Below are 23287 nucleotides of genomic sequence, written 5' to 3'. Positions count from 1 at the left end.
CTGTGAAATGATTTATCTCGTTTGTCAATAAGATATAATGATGTGCGACTTGGTGCAGAATCCATCAGAACATAATGGGGAAAAAAGAATGGGCAGGTCACAGTACACTACATCCCTTATAATACTAGTTAGGAATTGAATGACTTCAAAGCATAGAAAATGCACAAGGGGTCATAGGTCAGGAGAAATTAAGGGGGGGGGGGGGAGTCTTTCACTGTCTACCGGTTCATCACACCTCACTGTCAGGGGTCAGCAACCTTAGGCACGAGTGCCACCATTGGCACGCTGTATCTAAACCAATGGCACGCTAGCAAGTGTGTAAGTGAGGAACCTTTTTGGAAATGTTGAAGTGTCCTCTCATGCCCATGCCGAGTTACCTCTCTCACAGCCATTGGCAGTTCCACAGTTATTTATGGTAGTTTGACTGATTATCAGGGATATTTCAGGGTCAGAGCCGATCAGAACGGTCAGTCTGTTGTTGTTTGCCGAATATTGAGTGTTAAATGCCATTTTGAGACCAAACATGAGAACAATTTAAGGATGAGGCAGACGAGGCTGAACGTGTCCAGGTGAGCAAGCGTCTCATAAAGACGGCAGCGTTCTTTTATAGCGCTCTTATTAGGGGTGTAACGATGCATCGATTAATCGAAATGCATCGATTCTAATGTGTTCGATTCGATGCATTGATTTGAATACGTTAGAATCTATTATAATCGAAATTAATCGAAAGAATTATAATAATAATACATTTATTTTATTTTTTTGTAATGTTTTTTTTTGTGTGTATTGTTTTTATTGACCTATAGTCCATTCATGCTGAGTGAATCAGTTCCCCCAGCCACATTTGTGTATAAACATTTTTTTGGGGAATTAACTGATCGAAAATGTATGGAATCGAATCGTGGTCAAATGAAGAGATTTCATGATGCATTGAATCGTTGCCTGAATAATCGTAATCGAATCGTTGTGAGGTTGAATCGTTACACCCTTAGCCTATATGGATGGAATAGAATTACAGATCTGTTGGAGATTTACATTTTTATGTGGTTTCATAATTAAACTTAATGTCAACCTTAATGCTGATATGGCACGCTGATTAACACATTGGCGACCGTTGGGACCCGTCTAATATAGTGGTTGAGGACCAGCTTTTGTAAACAGACCGGTGTCTTTTTGTAGAGCTAAATCTATACTTTATAGTATTGCTATCTGTCCATTCTCATTGTCAATTGAGTTCATAAACCGTCCCTTCAAAATGGCTTAAAGAAAAAAAAATGCATCAATAGGTTGTCATTTTATAGCGCCGTGAATATAAGCATTATAGCGGATTTTGTCTCGTATATTTTCTGGATAGTTATAGGGCTAATAGCTGCTAACGTTATATTCAACAGCATTTCCGTCTTACATATGCTAAAGAAATAACTCAAACTGCATATCATCGGGACTGTCCCAAAGCATGTATGCATCAAAGGGGGCGGGGGACGTTGTTTATTATTATTGATTACCAATAACAGTGGTCGTGTAACTAGCCACATACGCTGCTCGGCTTGTTGCGTATCATAGCAAGCTCTGATCCGGCTGTAATTTATGTGAAAAAGATCTTACCATGAGATGGTGAGATACCCCCGAGCATTTCCCCGTTATCGATCGGCATCTGGTAGATCGATATGTCCATTGGCTGATGATAAATCCCCTTATTCCATGGTGAAATCTGCGATTCGAAACGTAATCCACTGTACAAGATGCCGATTCAGAATCCGGGTACAAAAAATATCCATTGAAAGGGGGAAAAAAAGTCATCCGTTCGCCCACAGGGCACATTGCAGTAGCGCGATGGCGCCCCTAAGAGGATCAGGCCGGTATTGCATCTTCTGGAATTCACAGACTAGGGAATATATGCAGTGCCGCTCCGCGACCTTGACCCGGTTATTAAAATGTAATAAAAGCAATAACAACTTGCCACGGCTTTATACGTGATTCTGTCCACAACGCATGGATTCGTAACCCGTATTAACTTGTGGTCTTGCGGCAAAGTGTTAACAAGAACATTTTAAAATGGTACTTCGTATCAAAAAGGTGGCTGACCCCTGGTGGTCTACAGGTGCATCACACCTCAAGTCTCATCCTGTTTGTTGCCTCTTGTTATTCATCTGTATACGTTTTTCCTGGACTAAGAAAGTTATTCTATTCTGCTTTTCTTTGTTCTGTTCTTTTTATATTCTTTCTTTTTCTCTTGTTCTTCTATTCTGTTATTCTCCTCTCCTCTGCTTTCCTCTCTTCTCTCCCCTCTTCTATTCTCACCTCTTCTTTTCTCTCTTCCATCTCCTCTTCTCTTCTATTATCTTATCTTTTCTGCTCTGCTTTCCTCTTCTCTTCTCCCCCCTCCTCTTCTATTCTCTCCTCTTCTCTTCTATTTTCTCCTCTCCTCTGCTTCCTCCTTTCTCTTCTCTTTTATCCTCCCATCTTCTCTTCTCTCCTCTTCTATTCTCTCCTCTTCTCTCCCATCTCTCCCCTTCGCTTCTATTCTCTTCTCTCCTCCCCCTTTCTCTTCTCTCCTCTCCTTCTCCTCTTCTCCCGCCTCTTCTCTCCTTCTCCTCTTCTCCCCTCTCCTCTTCTATCCTCTTCTCTTTTCTCCTTCTCTCTTCTGTCCTCTCCTCTTCTCCCCTCCTCTCCAATCTTCTTTCCTCCTTTTCTCCTCTCCTCTTCTCTCCTCTTTTCTCCTCATCTCCACGTTTCTCCTCTTATCTCCTCTCCTCCCCTCCTCTTCACCCCTCTTCTCTCCTCTCCTCCTCTCTTCTCTTCTCTTCTCTTCTCTCTTCTTCTCTTCTCCTCTCTTCTCTCTTCTTCTCTTCTCTCCTCTTCTCTTCTCTCCTCTCCTCTCCTCTCCTGCACCTCTCTTCTCATCTCCTGTCCTGTCCTCCCCTCCTCTCTTCTCCTGTCCTGTCCTCTCCTCTCTTCTCCTGTCCTCTCCTCTCCTCCCCTCCTCTCTTCTCCTCTCTCAGTGCCGCTCGGAGTCCAGTCACTCAGACGAGGCGTCCAGCGGGGAGGAAGAGGAGGACCCCATGTCTCTCTCTCCCGCCTCCTCCGCCTCCTGTCACCAGCCCCCCCCGCCCCTCCCAGCGGAGGAGGAGGAGGAGCCCAGCTTCCTGCCTGGTAGCCCCGCCCAGTGGGGCGTGGAGGAGGTGTCTCAGTTCATCTCCTCCCTGCAAGGTGAGCGGACTCCTCGCTCTTCTATCATCACTTCTCTGTTGTTAAACATTCTGTAATCTGTCCTTTAGAAATATATACAGTATATATTAGTGCTGTCAATAGATTTTAAAAAATTAACTAATTAATCTCACAATTCTTCTGTAATTAATCTAGATTAATTAAATAGTATTTTTCTACTTAAGACCAAAGCTTGTAACAGATATTTACTTGAGTAAAATCATGGAATTAATGTAAAATCAACACAAAGAAAGTATATTTAGATTCAAAGATTATTTTAATAGCTTTCTTTGAATACAGTTTCTCTCCTGTGAAATACAAATGTTCAACAAAACCATCAACAGTGACTCAGCTAGACCTCTTTCTTATATCCGCGGCGCTAAGATTGAAGATTTTTCACTCCATAGATTAATCTAGATTAATTTATTTTAATGCTTTAAATAATTTAAATTAATCTCAAGTTAAAGCATTCATTTTGACAGCCCTAGTATATATATAACATTTAAAAAAAGATAAACTGTCTAATATTGCTATTGTTTGTTCTATTGCATTTAGTTTATTTAGTATTTCCTTGTATTTATCAAAGTCAAAGTCAGCTTTATTGTCACCTCTCGTAATGTGCAAGACATACAGAGAAATTAAATTGCGTTTCCCCCTTCCCACGGTGTATATAAAAAACAAGATCTAATATAAACATAAAGTAACATATAGGACACTATAAACATAAAGTAATTATGGACAGTATACAGGACTATATACAATGTAGACAGTAGCTAAAAAGAAATAAGTGAATGTACAGTATGAGTGAATGTAAATACCGGGTATAGAGGTAAACGAGAACTTAGTGCAAAACTTTTAGCAGCAGTGGTACATAGTAAGTATGAATAATAAATAATTGCAGTAAAATACAATAATGGCAGTAAAGTGGTAGTGAGATGATGGGTATGGAAGTGATATGAATACAAATGTGGAATTCTCTCCACAATGACCTAAAGGGATGTAAAAAATATTTATCAATTAAAAAAATTTTATAAGATGAAAATAATTAGACAATATGAAGACTACGAAAAGGATTAGACTCTGGAGTTATCTTTTGCTTATTTTTTGCTTTTCTACATGTTGGATTGTTCATTTGTTGCTCGTTTTTGTCCTAACGGAACGTAGGCCAAATGTGTCCACATTTTTATAGGATTCTATCACATTTTCATAACAATAGCACCCTGCGCCGTTTTCATTGGGTTTCTTACAAATTAACGATGCTTTATCTTGTCCTTTATATGCCGATTATCATTCGAATCTTAAATTGTACCATATGTCTCCCTTTAGACAACATATGTAACGCTACCAGCGCACTTTTGTTAAGATAATTAGTTGGCCATTCTCGGTCGCTATACCGAGGTCGCAGTAATAGTTTAACGCTGTTCAGATCACGTCGGAGAATATAGACACATCCCAGTGACCTGCGACCTGTGCTAACGCTCTTGGGAAATGCAGTGTTGTAGTTCTCAACAGTTTCAGCCTTTAATTTTAAACCAATGCTGCCATCTACTGACAACAAAAAAGTGTTGTCTAATCGTCACCTTGAGAGCTACTTCCGTATACAGCGCCGCCCCAAACCCATTCTAGAGATTCCCACTTTTTGCTGGGAGTGGGGCGTGGCCGTATTTGGTCCCAGACAATAAGAGTGGCTGCAATTGGTCACCGTGACGTTAGTTGTTTTGTTTTGAATTTGTTTAAATTTGCACTTTAGTGCAAGTAATGGTTGTATGCGCCGACCATCAAATGTACTTTATTTAATTGGATAGGGGGCAGGTATTAATAAGAATTTATTCTTCTTCCTGCTCCTTTTCGCTTATGGGTGTATTTGATTATAATAACGAAATTAACTATAGGCATTTGTAATGAACTGTAATACACTACCATGTGCGAAACAAAATGAAATGAAAGTAATATGATGTAAACTAAATAAATAAAACTAAATAATATCTATATATTTGATTGTTTGTCTTTTCTCCTCCTCCTCCCCAGGCTGCGAGGAGTTGGCCTCCCAGTTCCTGTCGCACGAGATTGACGGACAGGCCCTGCTGCTTCTCAAAGAGGAGCATCTCATGTCCACCATGAACATCAAGCTAGGTCCCGCCCTCAAGATCTGCGCCCACATCAACACCCTGAGAGACTGACGCAGGAAGAGTCTGGGTTCCTCCAGAACTCGCACAGCCGGTCCGGACGCAGGGCCTGGGGGTTCTGACAGGCTCTGCAGTGTTGTCCTGGCCGGGACCGCGGTGCTTCAGTCTGCTCTGGGCCCCCCAGGTTCGACACGTCTCTCTGTCTCGGACCCTTGGTCCTGGTCTTGGTCGTGTTTGGATCTTGAATATTTCTGCCCCCCCGAGACCAACTCAAGAAATAATGTTGAAGCGTCTATGTGGAAGGAAAAAAAACACAAGATGCACTACCTAAATGTGTTATTTCTGTGTACATAAATAATCTCAATAACGTTTACGCGAAAAATCACAAGATGCACTATCTATTGTGTTAGTTCTGTGTAGTGTGTTTTAAATATTCTGCTAAATAGCCGGGTACCAATTTCACAGCAGATTTTTAGAAGAATTTGCCCAATATTTTGGTCTCGGATACGACTTGAATCTCCCGTCTTCACCTAAGACTCTCCTTGTGGTCTTTGTCTAGACTTTGGCTCTTCTTGGGACTAAACTGACATGTTTTTGACTACAGCTCTGCCCCCTACTGGCTCCAATCTGGAAGCGCAGTTGTTACAGGGCTGAAATGCCCAGACATGGTCCAAATCAAGCCAGATCCCCTTAACAATATAGGGACAGTATCCCCCCCCCAAAAAAAGAATGCTGGTTCTGGACCCAAAGGTAGACCGCTGGAGTATTCAAAATGGTTGCTAGTTCTGAAGAAATTGGCTAACTGTAGCGCCCAAATGTAAGTTAATGTTGAATGAAGATGTCTGGGTTTGTAGGGTGGAGTTAATGTCCTCGGATAATCAAACCTCTGGTGTTTAGACTTAGTGTTACGTACATGACTTACGTATTAAGTACACGGTAGACGAGACCCACCTGCCCCTCATGAAAAGCTAGGCCTAACAAAATAAATTGTTTGGTTCTTGTTGGTTGTCAGTTAAGGCCATGGGTAGGTAGGGAATTTATTTTATTTTTAATTTAATTTTTTCCCACGGCGACTATGGATAGGGAATCTTTTTATTTTTTATTTTTCACGACAACATGGATGGATGTACTCTGCCAGCATGTTTAATATCCATATTCTGAAGGTTAAAATACAAAGACACTGTACTACAAAAGTACAAAGGTAGTAGTATTAAAAATGTCACCCCTAAATACTACTCACTAAATATCCTGACGTCAGAGAGCTGTGCAAATATTCGGAAATACTTGCTTTTTATATATTCTCATTATTGACATGGACTGCACTTTTTTACTAAGATTTAATTAAACGTTATTTTTTACAAACTCATAAAACACATTTGGGTCGCACATAAATCGGCAGGTTCAGTCGGCAACTGGAACCAAACTATTTATTTTGCATGGCCCTACGACGTTGGTTCACACACTTCCAGAAAACAAGCGAGACCACATTTTTCCCCGTACGTATCTCGTATATATTTGTTTTGACTCTCGATAATAGCCCGGTCTTCAGGGTGGCGGCTATCGAGGATAATATTACAGGCTTGATGTTGAGTGTAGTGGGAGAGAACGACGAGTGATCTCGTGAGGAGAAGGAGATACTGGAAAAGAAACGGCGGGAAAAGAAACAGGGAAACTGTCGAGGAGATGAAAGGGTTTTGAATTTGAAGTCCCCTTCAGTCATGAAAATGTAAAAAGAAAAAAAGGGTATTTAGAAAGCCACAAAACGTTGATCTAAATCCAGTGTGAATACGTGTGAATGATGTGAGTGAGGGGAAAACCCTGTAAACCGTAATAAGTGTAATATTTGCCTTTTATATTTATGCACATTTGTTTGCTGGACTGCCTTGTTTAAGCTATTTAGAAGGTTGTTTTGTTCTTGTTTTTTTTCTTACGTTAATCTGTGAACCGTGTGGCCTTTTTCAGTAGTTTCTACGATAGCCCCCCCCCCCCCCCCCAAAGGTCCTTTTTTAAACCGCTCTTCATAATCATTCCTCTTTTTTTTCTATCCACACTTCCTTTTTTATAATCATCATTTCAAGCAATGACATCTGTTGCCTTGACAACCGTGGTGACCGAGTAGAAGCAGCTTGACAAGCTGCCAGTAGAACAACATGTACCGTCTTCCTCATAGCTTTGTCACATACTATGTACCTACCTGTCTGCCCCTCTGTGTACCTGTCTGTCTGCCCCTCTGTGAACCTACCTGTCTGCCCCCCCCCCCCCCCCCAGGGCTCTGTCAGCAATGGCTGTTCCAGTATTCTCTTTCTGATATAATCATATATCTGCTACCTGTTATTATTATTACGTTTCAGTCCCTCCAGGAATTTGCGATTGTGATTTTATAATAATTTTCTGCATTATCCGCTATAACTCACCCGTCAGGGCTGCTTGGATCCTCCACTGCTCTTTTAGAGGCAGACATACCTGCTGTTAGAGGCAGACAGACAGCTCTTCTCAACAAGCAGAACATCACAACTTTTTATTTTGACTCGCTATATTAATCACGTTTCCCAGAAACGCTTAGGAGATTGCCCTGCCGTTCTTTAAAGGGGACATGCATTCTGTGTTTAGCATGGTTTTATAGTAATACGGGTTAGTATCAATGGGTCTGTGTCTCTAATTACCATATTGACTCATCAGTCTAGTCTCGAGTTCACGAGATCCTCCCTCACTCAACTAAGCTGTTCTGATTTGATTGTTTTGCTCGCGTTAATATAGCACTGATTTGCATAACTAACGCCCCCTCTATGGTTGACGGCGCTTCCTCAAACAGAGCGAGGCAGATAGTGTAACCCGACACTTCCTCAAACAGAGCGAGGCAGACAACGAGGGAGAGATAGATAGAGAGAGAGAGGGAGGGAGGGAGGGAGGAGCTTCTGTCGGGGAAACAAACCGTGCGCGAGGAAGCAGCAGTAGCACATACTCATTTACACACAACCTGGGCTGGACCTCACACGGGGAAGCAGCAGTAGCACATACTCATTTACACACAACCTGGGCTGGACCTCGCGCGGGGAAGCAGCAGTAGCACATACTCATTTACACACAACCTGGACCCCGCGGGGAAGCAGCAGTAGCACATACTCATTTACACAGTGCTTATGGGCGGAGCCAGGCCAACACAGCCTGAAATCCAAAGTGAGAAAAATTTGGCTTTTGAGTACTTGATTAGAAATATAAAATAATGAATTTAATAAAAGCTTACAGATGTGTTCAATAGACTCACAGGAATTGTGTAAAGTTGCCCAAATAGTGCTAGGAATAGCAATGCATGTCCCCTTTAAACTAGCCGCTGCTAGAATGGTTTTGCTTTTGATAATTGGAGGGAAAAGCTCAGCGAGATTCTGGAGGGATTGGTTTTAAGCTTTGAGAAGGTTAATAATAGGCGTGTTCGAGATTGGCGAGGCGGACGCAGATCTGCGCAGGTTTTACTACGGCCTTGCCAAGCGCGTTGCATGACGGTTAGAATGTTGTCCGACTTGCTCTGGAAATCTGACGAGGCGAGCCGCGGAACTCTCACGGGAGCGAGCCACGCACAGCCTTCAGAGCGAGGCGCCACAGTACCTCTCACCCGACTGCTCCACGCAAATCCATGATGGGGAACGACTTGCTATCGTTTCGCAAAGCGCCTATTGGCTCAGAACAGTTGTCACCTGGTTGTCACCACCAGCCACGCCCACAGGACGAAGTTATGAGATGTTTGATTGATTGATTGATTTAAAACTTTATTAACCGATTGCAGAATGGGTACAATACAGTACGGGTCCCGTCTATCAGATATATTTATTATTATTATTACAGACACCAAATTATCAGAGTAATGAATGCGGTCTTAATAACCATCTTTGCAATGGAGTTTATATCAAAATAACAATATATCAACCCCCCTGAACAAATGGTGATTGCTTCTTCAAGTCGATTCTACAGACGGACCGTTTCTATCATCGGAATTAAATGATTATAATGATAATAAATATGACAATTACGTTTTGCATTTATAGTCATGACTCAATGAGCAATCTGAGTATTACCGCTCTATGTACAGTACTCCTCTAAGCAATCTGTGTGTTGTGTCTGCGTGCGTGGCCAGGAGCGCAACAAGATGGTATACGTTATGGATTATGAATAGTATATTCCACTATAGCAGTATATGGTGTGCTGTACATTTGAATCTGATCAAATTTTGCACGCGGCCCTCATTATAATGAGCTGGACAGGTGTGTGTGTGGTAAAGTGAACGTGTATCTGCCTTGCGAGACTAGGCGAGAGGCTGTCGTCAAATCTGACGTGTCCGACGTTCTGACTCCTCCCCCGGCTGCACTCGTCTACTTTCGAGGCGAGCCGAAATCAATCTCGAACACGCCTAATATCATCATGCAAAAATAATAAACAGCATATAGAACAACTTAAAACCATGGTGGTACCTTTCTTTTAACTCATTGAATGCCAGAAACGAGTATACTCATTTATACATTGGCCTTTCTCCACGCATATTTATTTCTGGAGCATTTATCTATCCACTCTGGTTGGATTGTGTATTGTACTTGTGCTGTATAATAACAATACATTGGAATCTAATCTAATTTTGAGATCAGTCGCAAATCGCTTCCTGTTGTATGGATCGATTTAGTGCAATGCCAAACCTCTGCTGTTCGCCGTTTTTGCTTGTCCTGACAGCCTAGAATATGACACGCCCATTGATGATGTCACGGTTCGCAAGGAAAAACCAAAACATTTTCGGTTTCAGTTGAGCACCGATTTTTCACGTTCCGAACCAATTAATCCTGGTGTGAGCACGGTTCGAGATTAAGTTTGGGAACCGGCTCTGGCACGGTGTGAAAGGCCTACCAGAGGGACATTGTTGTGAACCGACCAACAGACTGCTCGTCACGCCTAATGGAGCTAATCTGCTGTCATGGACCAAGGAACTGAAGGAATGGATTATTGTGTGGGTGATTGTATTGGCGTTTCATGTCAGTCTTGTGACATTCATCATCCTCACATGAATGAATTGAACTTGATTACTAGGAGGGATGTAGAGTACAATGCAATGCCACCTACTAGTACTGACATGAAGAGCAACTGACAGTATAATTATAAAGATGTATAGTTTAATTGCAATAGGGAGGTGTAGTCTGACGTCACTGGTTGTTCCACCCGTATAGGGATTTATCATTGGGAAAATGTATTATCGGCTATTGTAACAATTCTGCTGCATAGAAATTGAAAAGCTTTCCATTTTCGCACAAAATGAGTTCACTAACATTATTGTTTAAGCATTTTTGGTTGAAATACAATTTGGCAATTTTTTTTTATGATTAATTGCGAATATTTTCATGTTGAGCTATAGCTTGTGGATGAATAAGCACAGAAAGGTACACCATGCCAATGTTAATGCTTTATTTGTTTTAAACGAGAGGATTTAGAAATGGGCAATGGGGAAATGGATTGGGTTGGACAGAGGGTGGAACACGAAAAACGGCAATGACGTCACCACTACACCTCCCTATAGGTCCTATACACACCATGAAGACATGCATGTTATGCAGGGACTACAGATGAAAACTAGCTCATTAGCTAATTCTGGCACATTTACATTGATGTGGAAACTGAAGATGTTGATTAATGTGCACTGTCCCCCTTTTTTTTTTAATAAATAAACGTAAACTTAAACACTTTATATGCTAGTGTTCAGATACTGTGCTGTCATACCAAACGTAGTACTTTTATCCAAAGCAATTAGCCATTGTCTTTTATGTACAGTGATCTCTGTTCAAACCAGTCACCTTATTGTGCATGGCCTGCGTTTGAGTTTTACCAGACATGATGAGACGACTGTAAGATGCCATTCTCACACTTCATCTATCTCAACTACTCTTTGTATTCTGAAATCAGTGCTAGTTTGGGGAAATACATTGGTAATATATGGTGTTATACACTGTCGCCTCACAGCAAGAAGGTCCAGGATTTGATTCCCGCTTGGGGACCAGGTTTCCATGTTGCCAGGTACCCAGGTGGGGTATCTCCCAGGCCTTTCTGTGTGGAGTTTGCATGTTCTCCCCGTGCTCGCAAGGGTCCCCCCCCCCCCCCCGATAAGATAAACCCAATGGAAAAACATGCACAACAACAGATCGCTAACGCTGGGGCGTACTTGACGAAGACGGGCAGGAGCACTTGGATTGGTCCCCGGGCGCGGCCCTCGCCGATGCCTGTCTGCTCCCGGCTGCCCTTGGGGGGGAAGGACGACGGGATGGGTTAAGCGCAGAGACGAATCGCATCGGCGATCCTACAAAGACAATGCATGCGTGTGTGTTCCGGTGTTTGTGTGCTAACCGCTAAACATTGAGGATAATTGCATGCCAATTAAAGACCTCTGAACAGGTCCTACATTATTATTATTATAACTACTCTTTGTATTCTGAAATCAGTGCTAGTTTGGGGAAATACATTGGTAATATATGGTGTTACTACAACAACACAACATGTGTTACTACATTTGCATTTAGTCATTTAGCTGACGCTTTTATCCAAAGCGCGACTTACAAGTTCTGTACGACAAGCCATCAGGAAGGGCACAACTCTATCAGCTGAGTAACAATGTTCATCAAAGTGTTGAGTGCTACAGTGTAGGTTAGTTTATTAGGACAAGTGCATGACAGTATGGTTAGTTAGGGTTAGATAATTAATAAAAAGAAATTTCTTTTCTTTTTTTTTAATTCAGATAATGGTTGAAGAAGTGCGTCTTTAGTCGACGGCGAAAGATTGGACGTGTTTCGGCTGTCCTAACTGGGGTGGGTAGTTCATTCCACCATTGTGGGGCAAGGATTGAGAATAGGCGACTACTACAACACAACAGGTGTTACTACAACACAACAGGTGTTACTACAACAACACAACAGGTGTTACTACAACACAACATGTGTTACTACAACAACACAACAGGTGTTACTACAACACAACATGTGTTACTACAACACAACACGTGTTACTACAACAACACAACAGGTGTTACTACAACACAACAGGTGTTACTACAACAACACAACAGGTGTTACTACAACACAACATGTGTTACTACAACACAACACGTGTTACTACAACAACACAACAGGTGTTACTACAACACAACATGTGTTACTACAACAACACAACAGGTGTTTCTACAACCGAAAAATGTGTTATGTTATTTATCTTTGTCGGTCAAGGTCAACTTGATTTATAAAGCACATTTAAAATCAACCGAAGTTGTACCAAAGTGCTGCACAATACAAAAACAGAAATACTAAAAGAAATACAAAATACAGTATACACACAAAGTCATAAAACTACAATAAAGATTAAAAAAAACAAATCACGACACGACCATGAGGGATGTGTGGCTTACCGAGCCTCAGAACGCCAATAAAAACAGGTGAGTCTTCAGCTGTGTTTTAAAACTCCGTAGGGTCTGGTGGGCAGCAGACCTCGTTTGCAGTGGAAGACTGTTCCACAACTTAGGGGCAGCCACCGCAAAAGCTCTGTCGCCTTTAGTCTTCAGCCTAGAGACCTCGGGACGTCTAAGAGCAGTTTACCTGCTGACCTCAGTGCTCTAGCAGGGGTACAACGATGGAGGAGTTCAGCTAGTAGTACATAGACACAGACAAAAATATAGACTTGTAATAGAAACAAACAAATAGACAGATACTGTTAACAAATGGTAAATGCTGCATTTATATATCTCTTTTATCCAAAGTTCTTTATTTATTCCTCACATTTGACCCATTCACTCACACATTCACACACCGGAGGCAAGGAGCAGGAATCCAACCGGGAACCTCCGGATTACCAGACGACTGCTCTACCTGCCACTGTCGCTCCTAATACACAATATATATTACTCTTATATTATTAATGCCAAGTGCTTCATAACTCAAGTGTTTATAGTCTCTCAATAAGAGATGAAGTATCGCAGAGAAAAAGAAGACCTGGTCCTCTCACGATGAAAGAACACCAGGCTTTCATTTAACCTGTAGTGTTGATTGATCAGACTGTGAACCAATCAGAGAACAGCATAATTGTAGGCCTCTCCGTATCCCGCCTCCCTCAGGTATTTCTCAATGTCCAGCGGCTGCGCCACCCGGAGGGCCGTCGTGTGATTGGCTGCTTTCTCTCCCGCCTGGAGCTTCGTGACGAGTTCAGCCACTGAGAGACGTTGCTGGGAACTCCACTGGCAGCAGGACCTGATGACGGAGAACCTGGTGGAGATAAGGCTTGGTGGTGTTAGTGACGGTATCGTTCTTCTCACTCCCTACAAGCTTGGTGTTAATCCTCCTGGTGGTCCCCAGGTCCAGGCTTAAAACAAGGGGTGATCGAGCCTTCGAGGTGACGGCACCAAGGCTCTGGAACGCTCTCCCCCTGGACCTGCGAACTGCCCCCTCTGAAAACTCTTTTAAAAAAACTGCTAAAAACACATATGTTCACCAGACAGGCTTTTGGGCATATAATAGGCACCATTTGTCCTCACTGTTCCTATAGTTTTTAGTTATTGACTGATTATATTATTTTATTTGGTTTACTGTTTTTAACTGCTGTCTGTTGTCATTTATTTCAGATTTTTGTTTTTGTTTTTATGTTAGCTGTAGTGTAAAGCACCCTGTGCATTCGTGCTGTGAAGGGTGCTATATAAATAAAGGTCATTATCGTTCTTCTGACTCACTCACAGTTTGATTGACGATATGATTATAGAATGATTCTAGGATGATTCTAAGATGATGGTAGGATGATTCTAAGATGATGGTAGGATGATTATAGAATGATGCTACAGTAGGATGATGGTAGGATGATGCTAGCATGATTCTAAGATGATGGTAGGATGATTCTAAGATGATGGTAGGATGATTATAGAATGATGCTACAGTAGGATGATTATAGAATGATTCTAAGATGATGGTAGGATGACTGGCGTGTGGATTCTGTCCCCTGAGGTTCTCACAGTGCGTTGGAGCAGGTGGCCGGCCTCCTCAGGTTCTTCTGTCTCTGGAGGGACTGCAGCAGCTCACTGGCCATGATCTCAGCAAACGGTGGTTCACCTGCAGGCAGGATAACACTGTTAGATTTACACCTGCAGGCAGGATAACACTGTTAGATTTACACCTGCAGGCAGGATAACACTGTTAGATTTACACCTGCAGGCAGGATAACACTGTTAGATTTACACCTGCAGGCAGGATAACACTGTTAGATTTACACCTGCAGGCAGGATAACACTGTTAGATTTACACCTGCAGGCAGGATAACACTGTTAGATTTACACCTGCAGGCAGGATAACACTGTTAGATTTACACCTGCAGACAGGATAACAGTTAGATTTACACCTGCAGGCAGGATAACAGTTAGATTTACACCTGCAGGCAGGATAACACTGTTCGATTTACACCTGCAGGCAGGATAACACTGTTAGATTTACACCTGCAGGCAGGATAACACTGTTAGATTTACACCTGCAGGCAGGATAACACTGTTAGATTTACACCTGCAGGCAGGATAACACTGTTAGATTTACACCTGCAGGCAGGATAACAGTTAGATTTACACCTGCAGGCAGGATAACACTGTTAGATTTACACCTGCAGGCAGGATAACACTGTTAGATTTACACCTGCAGGCAGGATAACAGTTCGATTTACAAGCAGTTAGCCACACTCATTTAAGGAACATACCAACATTATGGGAAATGCACTTACTGTCTTCTCCAGAGTCAGAAATAAGAAGATAGATACCAGTTTCCTCGCTGTGCGTTCAGTAGAAAGTTATCCAGCTGCAAGCTAGCCTAGCTTAGCACAAATTAATGGAAGAGGATACGGACCACTAGGCTAGCTGGTCTGTATCCGCTACCACTCATTTGTGCTAAGCTAGGCTAGCTTGCAGCCGGATAGCTTTCTACTGAACGTACAGCGAGGAAACTGGTATCTTCTTGGCGTGTTCCCTTAATGGCCCTCCCACCACCCATATGGAAGGAGCACCAGGTGCCAGGAGGACCTTACAGTGTGGGATCAACTCGGGTCATACATGACTCTTTGCTTTTATTCTCGGCCAGTGTTTGCCGTTTAGAATCGCAGATATAATGTAGTGAAGATGGGAGTTTCAGTGACTTTAATGTACCCACCCAGTGTCGCCATCTCATAGAGCAGGATGCCAAAGGACCAGCTGCAGAAAGAAAAGATTACAGAGATTCAAGAATGCAATGTGATTTATATTTACTATTTAGGCTAGTAGGAGTATAGTAGCAGCTTAACATAGAATAATAATATATTAAAATAACAGTATATATATAAAATAATGTTGTATAATACTGTATACCAATATAATACTATAGTATGATATAGTATGATTAGTTAAGTAATAAAATAAAAAGAATACAATTAGTAGTATAGAAGTATAATATAGAATAATACATGATATAATATATATAGTGTAACAGTATAAATATATAGATAAATGTGTGTGTGTGTGTGTGTGTGTGTGTGTGTGTGTGTGTGTGTGTGTGTGTGTGTGTGTGTGTGTGTGTGTGTGTGTGTGTGTGTGTGTGTGTGTGTGTGTGTGTGTGTGTGTGTGTGTGTGTGTGTGTGTGTGTGTGTGTGTGTGTGTGTGTGTGTGTGTGTGTGTGTGTGTGTGTGTGTAAATGAACATCAGTAAATGCAATTTAACTGATGGATACACAAAATGTCTGCAAAATAAGTATATACATTTTGTTTGGTAAACATTGCGCTATGAACAGTCTATCAGTGTACTGTATGTGTGTAGGGGCAGGTACAATAAGAGTTTTCTTCTTGTTCCTTTTGGCCATGGAATTTAGTTTACTATATGTACTGAAGACACTTGGACTGTAACAATTCCATGTACGAATAATAATAATAATAATAATATTTAACAGTGCTATAGATAACATTTTATGTAGAGTAATCGTTTAAAAAAACATCCAGAGCTTTTAGAAAGGTGCATTCATTGATTAATGAATTTATCATATAAGAAAATGTTGCAGGTCCAAAGTGAATATTGTTTACATGTAGCCTGCATGCAGTGGTGCAGTGCTGGGCAACCGCGGTCAAACGGCGTTTGGGCTTCGAAGTGTGCGCATCCTATTATTATGCAAAGTCTAGGTGATAAGTGCCTAGACTTTGCATAATAATATGATACCGTTTGGCCTCCGCCCATATTACGACTGCACCCCTGCCTGCATGTATCCCCTCCCTACTTCCCATTTCCCCAATGGAATACACCTGATTGGATAAATGACATGCTGGTGCTCTAGTGCGACATCTAGTGGATGTTATCCGTAGTTTAATCTAAGTTAGCGGGCATAGTATTGACAGAAACATTTACAGACCTAGAATTTGTTTTTCTTTTCAGATAATTTCAATGACGTGTTTTATATTTCATCAATTGTTTTGTATCATGTTATCTTAGTCGACATACATTAAAACATACATTAGACAAAACAAGTTCATATTTTATCGGTACGTGCGTCTATGAAAACATTTCCACCACCGCTTTGTTTCTCAAAGTCGCCGTGACGACCACTCACACGTCGCTGCTTTGACTGACGTCTCTCCTGGCCAATACTTCTGGAGCCTGCCACTTCCTCAGCTCCATGGCCTCCACCTCCCCCGGTGATCCCGCCTCCCGCCTCCTCCTGCCACGGTACGCCGGGCCCAATCCCCACAGCTTAGCCGTCAGGTCCCGGCCAACCAGCACGCTCCGAGCTCCCACGTTGCCATGGATACAGCTCCGACTGTGAAGGTATTCCTGGATAGACGCCGCGGATGCAGGGAAAGAAAGGAATGCTGTATTCAGGGGGTGGATAAAAATAACATATAGTCCACTCCTATGTATATGTCTGCTACTATATAAGTCTGTGTGTATATGTCTGCTACGATATAAATATGTGTGTATATGTCTCAGATTCAGATTCAGATTCCTATAATAAGCCATATGTGTAAACACATTGGTAATTGTTTCGGCAATTTGCGTATGCTTTTTTCCATAAATCATTTTTTTCCCACATAACCGTAACAACAGACACAGGACAGAGACAGTGCAGTGAAGGATTAATCATTTGAATAAATATATATATATAAAGTGTAAAGTAAAGTGCAGAGTTCCAGCCAGGTCAGTCCCAGTGCAGTATTTTTGCCAGTGTCATTGTTATTGTGCCAGTGTAAGTTAGGGGCGGGGGGGTCCTGAGGCATTGATCAGCTGAGGGGAAAAAGCTACTATATACGTCTGTGTATATATTTCTGCTACTACCCTGACACAGCAAGTCTGAACATATAGGCCTACGCATATACATGTACTGTATATATACAACCGCCTTACACTGTAATCATAACTGCCTACCTCAAACTATAGTCTTCAAGTTTGTTTTTATTTGTCAGAACAAAATACAGAATACTTTTTTTTTATCCACTTTTTCTCCTGTTTTTCTCTGATTTTCTCCTATCCCAATTTAGTCGTTATGTCAATTCCCCCCTCCCCTTCCTGGTTGTTGCTCGCATGTTCCCCCCACTGGTCGGTCTAGGGAGCCCTGAAGTATATCAGATGCTTCCTCAGAGACATAGGAGACAGCCAGCAGCATCTTTTCACCTGCCAGCGTGGACTCTCATTGGTGAAGTGTAACGTGTGGGAGGTCACACTACCCTCACCATATCCTTCCCTCGCTGTGCAGGCGCCCTGACCGACCTGTAGGAGTCGCTGTAGTGTTTACAACGACCAGATTACCACCCACCGGCTTCCCTCCCGCTGACTCTGCCAATTGAGCCAGTATGACGGCCGGCCCAAGCCGGAGGCAACGCTGACAGCCGGATTCGATACCAGTGTCTCTCGCGTTGGTGACGAGCGCTTAGTCCGCTGCGCCACCCAGCTGCCAAAATACAGAATACTTGAAGAGAGAGAGAGACATGAAGACAAACAGACAGAGAGACAGACGCAGGTTGAACCAACCAGGGCAGAGGCCACTTGTCCTGCCATGGTGAAGATCCGCCTCTCTGTCAGGTCACACGGAGGCTCCGAGTTCGCCTGGAAAGAGAGAGACGGTACATTTCACTGTGTATCTAGTAGTAGTAGTAGTAGTAGTAGTTTATTTTTTTCAGTCATCAAAAAAAAGTACAATATACATCATCATTTATCAATATTTGATTTTTTACAGTGACTGAAAAAGGTACAGACTGAAGCATAGTGCTTATATGTGCCTGTCCTATATTCTTACCAAAAAAAAATATTTTTTTTTACTCCAAAACAGTATTATAAAGAAAAGAAAAAAGCAAGCAAAACAGTGTTTTTCACCCTTATAGTTTTTCAAAATTTAGCATTAAAAAAAATTAAATAAAAAATACAAAAATGTAGATTCCAAAACAGTATTCTAAAACAAAAAAGAAAAAAAGAAAACAAAACAGTGTTATTCACCCTTGTATTTTTCAAAAATTGCTTTACAAACCTTTTTCTTAAAAACCAAAATCGAATTAATCATTCTTAACTGTATATCCGCATTGTTCCACAAGTGAACCCCAATAATAGAAATACACCTCCTTTTAATCCCTTTCTTAGCTTTCTGAACAGTACATTTACAAATATCTCTCAAATCTTATTTTCTTTCATGTGTTGAAAAAAAGAACTTCCCCTCTGAGTCGTCCTGTAATCATTAACTAGTAAGAGTAGGTAAGGGATATGTACAGATATAGATATAGTAACTAGTAAGAGTAGGTAAGGGATATGTACAGATATAGATATAGTAACTAGTAAGAGTAGGTAAGGGATATGTACAGATATAGATATAGTAACTAGTAAGAGTAGGTAAGGGATATGTACAGATATAGATATAGTAACTAGTAAGAGTAGGTAAGGGATATGTACAGATATAGATATAGTAACTAGTAAGAGTAGGTAAGGGATATGTACAGATATAGATATAGTAACTAGTAACAGTAGGTACAGTAAGGGATATGTACAGATATAGATATAGTAACTAGTAACAGTAGGTAAGGGATATGTACAGATATAGATATAGTAACTAGTAAGAGTAGGTAAGGGATATGTACAGATATAGATATAGTAACTAGTAAGAGTATAGGGATATGTACAGATATAGTATCTATACAGACATGGACTATGTGCAGGTAAATACAGACGGGTGTGGATAGAGAGGGGGGCGGGGCATGTGAGGGGGGCGGGGCTTGGAAGCTGATCTCGGCTCAGTCCAGAGTGACGTACCTGTCTACATCTCCATAGGAACCCCAGCAGGTCCCCGTGATGCAGCTCCTCCATCACCGTCACCAGGGGCGACCGCACAGAGACCACGCCCATCAGGGCCGGCAGGAAGGGGTGTGGCCCCAGCCCGGACAGGAAGGAAGCGAAGCCCAGGAAATGCTGTTGCTCGTCGTGATTGGCCGACTCTAAAAGCAAAGGTCAAAAGTCAGTGCCCTGGTTTCTTCAACTACTAATCAAAGTGAGTCACAGACCTGACGGGTGGGTCTCCAAGGTTGTTTCATGAGCCAAGCCCCAGTTTATATACAATATTGGGCAGAGAGGACAGTGATAATGGTATTATTTATAGTAGAGAGGACAGTGATAATGGTATTATTTATAGTAGAGAGGACAGTGATAATGGTATTATTTATAGTAGAGAGGACAGTGATAATGGTATTATTTATTGTAGAGAGGACAGTGATAATGGTTTTATTTATAGTAGAGGACAGTGATAATGGTATTATTTATAGTAGAGGACAGTGATAATGGTATTATTTATAGTAGAGGACAGTGATAATGGTATTATTTATTGTAGAGAGGACAGTGATAATGGTATTATTTATAGTAGAGAGGACAGTGATAATGGTATTATTTATAGTAGAGGACAGTGATAATGGTATTATTTATAGTAGGACAGTGATAATGGTATTATTTATAGTAGAGGACAGTGATAATGGTATTATTTATAGTAGAGGACAGTGATAATGGTATTATCTATAGTAGAGAGGACAGTGATAATGGTATTATTTATTGTAGAGAGGACAGTGATAATGGTATTATTTATAGTAGAGAGGACAGTGATAATGGTATTATTTATAGTAGAGAGGACAGTGATAATGGTATTATTTATAGTAGAGGACAGTGATAATGATATTATTTATAGTAGAGAGGACAGTGATAATGGTATTATTTATAGTAGAGAGGACAGTGATAATGGTATTATTTATAGTAGAGAGGACAGTGATAATGATATTATTTATAGTAGAGAGGACAGTGATAATGGTATTATTTATAGTAGAGGACAGTGATAATGGTATTATTTATAGTAGAGAGGACAGTGATAATGGTTTTATTTATAGTAGAGGACAGTGATAATGGTATTATTTATAGTAGAGGACAGTGATAATGGTATTATTTATAGTAGGACAGTGATAATGGTATTATTTATAGTAGAGAGGACAGTGATAATGGTATTATTTATAGTAGAGGACAGTGATAATGGTATTATTTATAGTAGAGGACAGTGATAATGGTATTATTTATAGTAGAGGACAGTGATAATGGTATTATCTATAGTAGAGAGGACAGTGATAATGGTATTATTTATTGTAGAGAGGACAGTGATAATGGTATTATTTATTGTAGAGAGGACAGTGATAATGGTTTTATTTATAGTAGAGAGGACAGTGATAATGGTATTATTTATAGTAGAGGACAATGATAATGGTATTATTTATTGTAGAGAGGGCAGTGATAATGGTATTATTTATAGTAGAGAGGACAGTGATAATGGTATTATTTATAGTAGAGAGGACAGTGATAATGGTATTATTTATAGTAGAGAGGACAGTGATAATGGTATTATTTATAGTAGAGGACAGTGATAATGGTATTATTTATAGTAGAGAGGACAGTGATAATGGTATTATTTATAGTAGAGAGGACAGTGATAATGGTTTTATTTATAGTAGAGAGGACAGTGATAATGGTATTATTTATAGTAGAGAGGACAGTGATAATGGTATTATTTATAGTAGAGGACAGTGATAATGGTATTATTTATAGTAGAGAGGACAGTGATAATGGTATTATTTATAGTAGAGAGGACAGTGATAATGGTATTATTTATAGTAGAGAGGACAGTGATAATGGTATTATTTATAGTAGAGAGGACAGTGATAATGGTATTATTTATAGTAGAGAGGACAGTGATAATGGTATTATTTATAGTAGAGGACAGTGATAATGGTATTATTTATAGTAGAGAGGACAGTGATAATGGTATTATTTATAGTAGAGGACAGTGATAATGGTATTATTTATAGTAGAGAGGACAGTGATAATGGTATTATTTATAGTAGAGGACAGTGATAATGGTATTATTTATAGTAGAGAGGACAGTGATAATGGTATTATTTATAGTAGAGAGGACAGTGATAATGGTATTATTTATAGTAGAGGACAGTGATAATGGTATTATTTATAGTAGAGAGGACAGTGATAATGGTATTATTTATTGTAGAGAGGACAGTGATAATGGTTTTATTTATAGTAGAGGACAGTGATAATGGTATTATTTATAGTAGAGGACAGTGATAATGGTATTATTTATAGTAGAGGACAGTGATAATGGTATTATTTATAGTAGAGAGGACAGTGATAATGGTATTATTTATAGTAGAGAGGACAGTGATAATGGTATTATTTATAGTAGAGAGGACAGTGATAATGGTTTTATTTATAGTAGAGAGGACAGTGATAATGGTATTATTTATAGTAGAGAGGACAGTGATAATGGTATTATTTATAGTAGAGAGGACAGTGATAATGGTATTATTTATAGTAGAGAGGACAGTGATAATGGTATTATTTATAGTAGAGAGGACAGTGATAATGGTATTATTTATAGTAGAGGACAATGATAATGGTATTATTTATTATAGAGAGGACAGTGATAATGGTTTTATTTATAGTAGAGAGGACAGTGATAATGGTATTATTTATAGTAGAGAGGACAATGATAATGGTATTATTTATAGTAGAGAGGACAATGATAATGGTATTATTTATTGTAGAGAGGACAGTGATAATGGTTTTATTTATAGTAGAGAGGACAATGATAATGGTATTATTTATTGTAGAGAGGACAGTGATAATGGTTTTATTTATTGTAGAGAGGACAGTGATAATGGTATTATTTATAGTAGAGGACAGTGATAATGGTATTATTTATAGTAGGACAGTGATAATGGTTTTATTTATAGTAGAGAGGACAGTGATAATGGTATTATTTATAGTAGGACAGTGATAATGGTATTATTTATAGTAGAGGACAGTGATAATGGTTTTATTTATAGTAGAGAGGACAGTGATAATGGTATTATTTATAGTAGAGAGGACAGTGATAATGGTATTATTTATAGTAGAGGACAGTGATAATGGTTTTATTTATAGTAGAGAGGACAGTGATAATGGTTTTATTTATAGTAGAGGACAGTGATAATGGTTTTATTTATAGTAGAGGACAGTGATAATGGTATTATTTATAGTAGAGGACAGTGATAATGGTTTTATTTATAGTAGAGAGGACAGTGATAATGGTTTTATTTATAGTAGAGAGGACAGTGATAATGGTATTATTTATAGTAGAGGACAGTGATAATGGTTTTATTTATAGTAGAGAGGACAGTGATAATGGTTTTATTTATAGTAGAGAGGACAATGATAATGGTATTATTTATTGTAGAGAGGACAGTGATAATGGTTTTATTTATTGTAGAGAGGACAGTGATAATGGTTTTATTTATAGTAGAGAGGACAGTGATAATGGTATTATTTATAGTAGGACAGTGATAATGGTTTTATTTATAGTAGAGAGGACAGTGATAATGGTTTTATTTATAGTAGAGGACAG

The 23287-nt window shown here is 40.1% G+C and overlaps 2 protein-coding genes across 3 annotated transcripts in view; one reads left to right on the top strand and one right to left on the bottom strand.

Annotated features, from left to right (window-relative positions):
* The window catches only part of LOC311239518 (polyhomeotic-like protein 1), a 32812-nt gene extending 24591 nt beyond the window's left edge, over positions 1-8221 (top strand). For both annotated transcript variants that reach the window (XM_084327834.1, XM_084327833.1), the window contains exons 14-15: positions 3003-3210; positions 5236-8221. In XM_084327834.1, the coding sequence (XP_084183960.1) occupies positions 3003-3210; positions 5236-5387 (360 nt within the window). In that variant the 3' untranslated portion in view covers positions 5388-8221. The remainder of the gene's footprint in view (positions 1-3002; positions 3211-5235) is intronic.
* A 4312-nt stretch (positions 8222-12533) lies between these two features.
* styk1a (serine/threonine/tyrosine kinase 1a) lies at positions 12534-19800 on the bottom strand. The gene is made up of 6 exons (XM_084327226.1): positions 19618-19800; positions 18352-18426; positions 16937-17157; positions 15518-15558; positions 14344-14440; positions 12534-13606 (listed from the first exon to the last, which is right to left on the bottom strand). Exons 1-6 carry the CDS (start codon positions 19708-19710, stop codon positions 13411-13413), a joined length of 723 nt encoding a protein of 240 aa, XP_084183352.1. The 5' UTR covers positions 19711-19800; the 3' UTR covers positions 12534-13410.
* Positions 19801-23287: the final 3487 nt, after the last annotated feature.

Source organism: Notolepis coatsorum (genome assembly GCF_963971535.1).
Source record: "Notolepis coatsorum genome assembly, chromosome: 13".
Taxonomy (NCBI): Eukaryota; Metazoa; Chordata; class Actinopteri; order Aulopiformes; family Paralepididae; genus Notolepis; species Notolepis coatsorum.
This window is presented reverse-complemented; position numbering and strand designations above follow the sequence as displayed.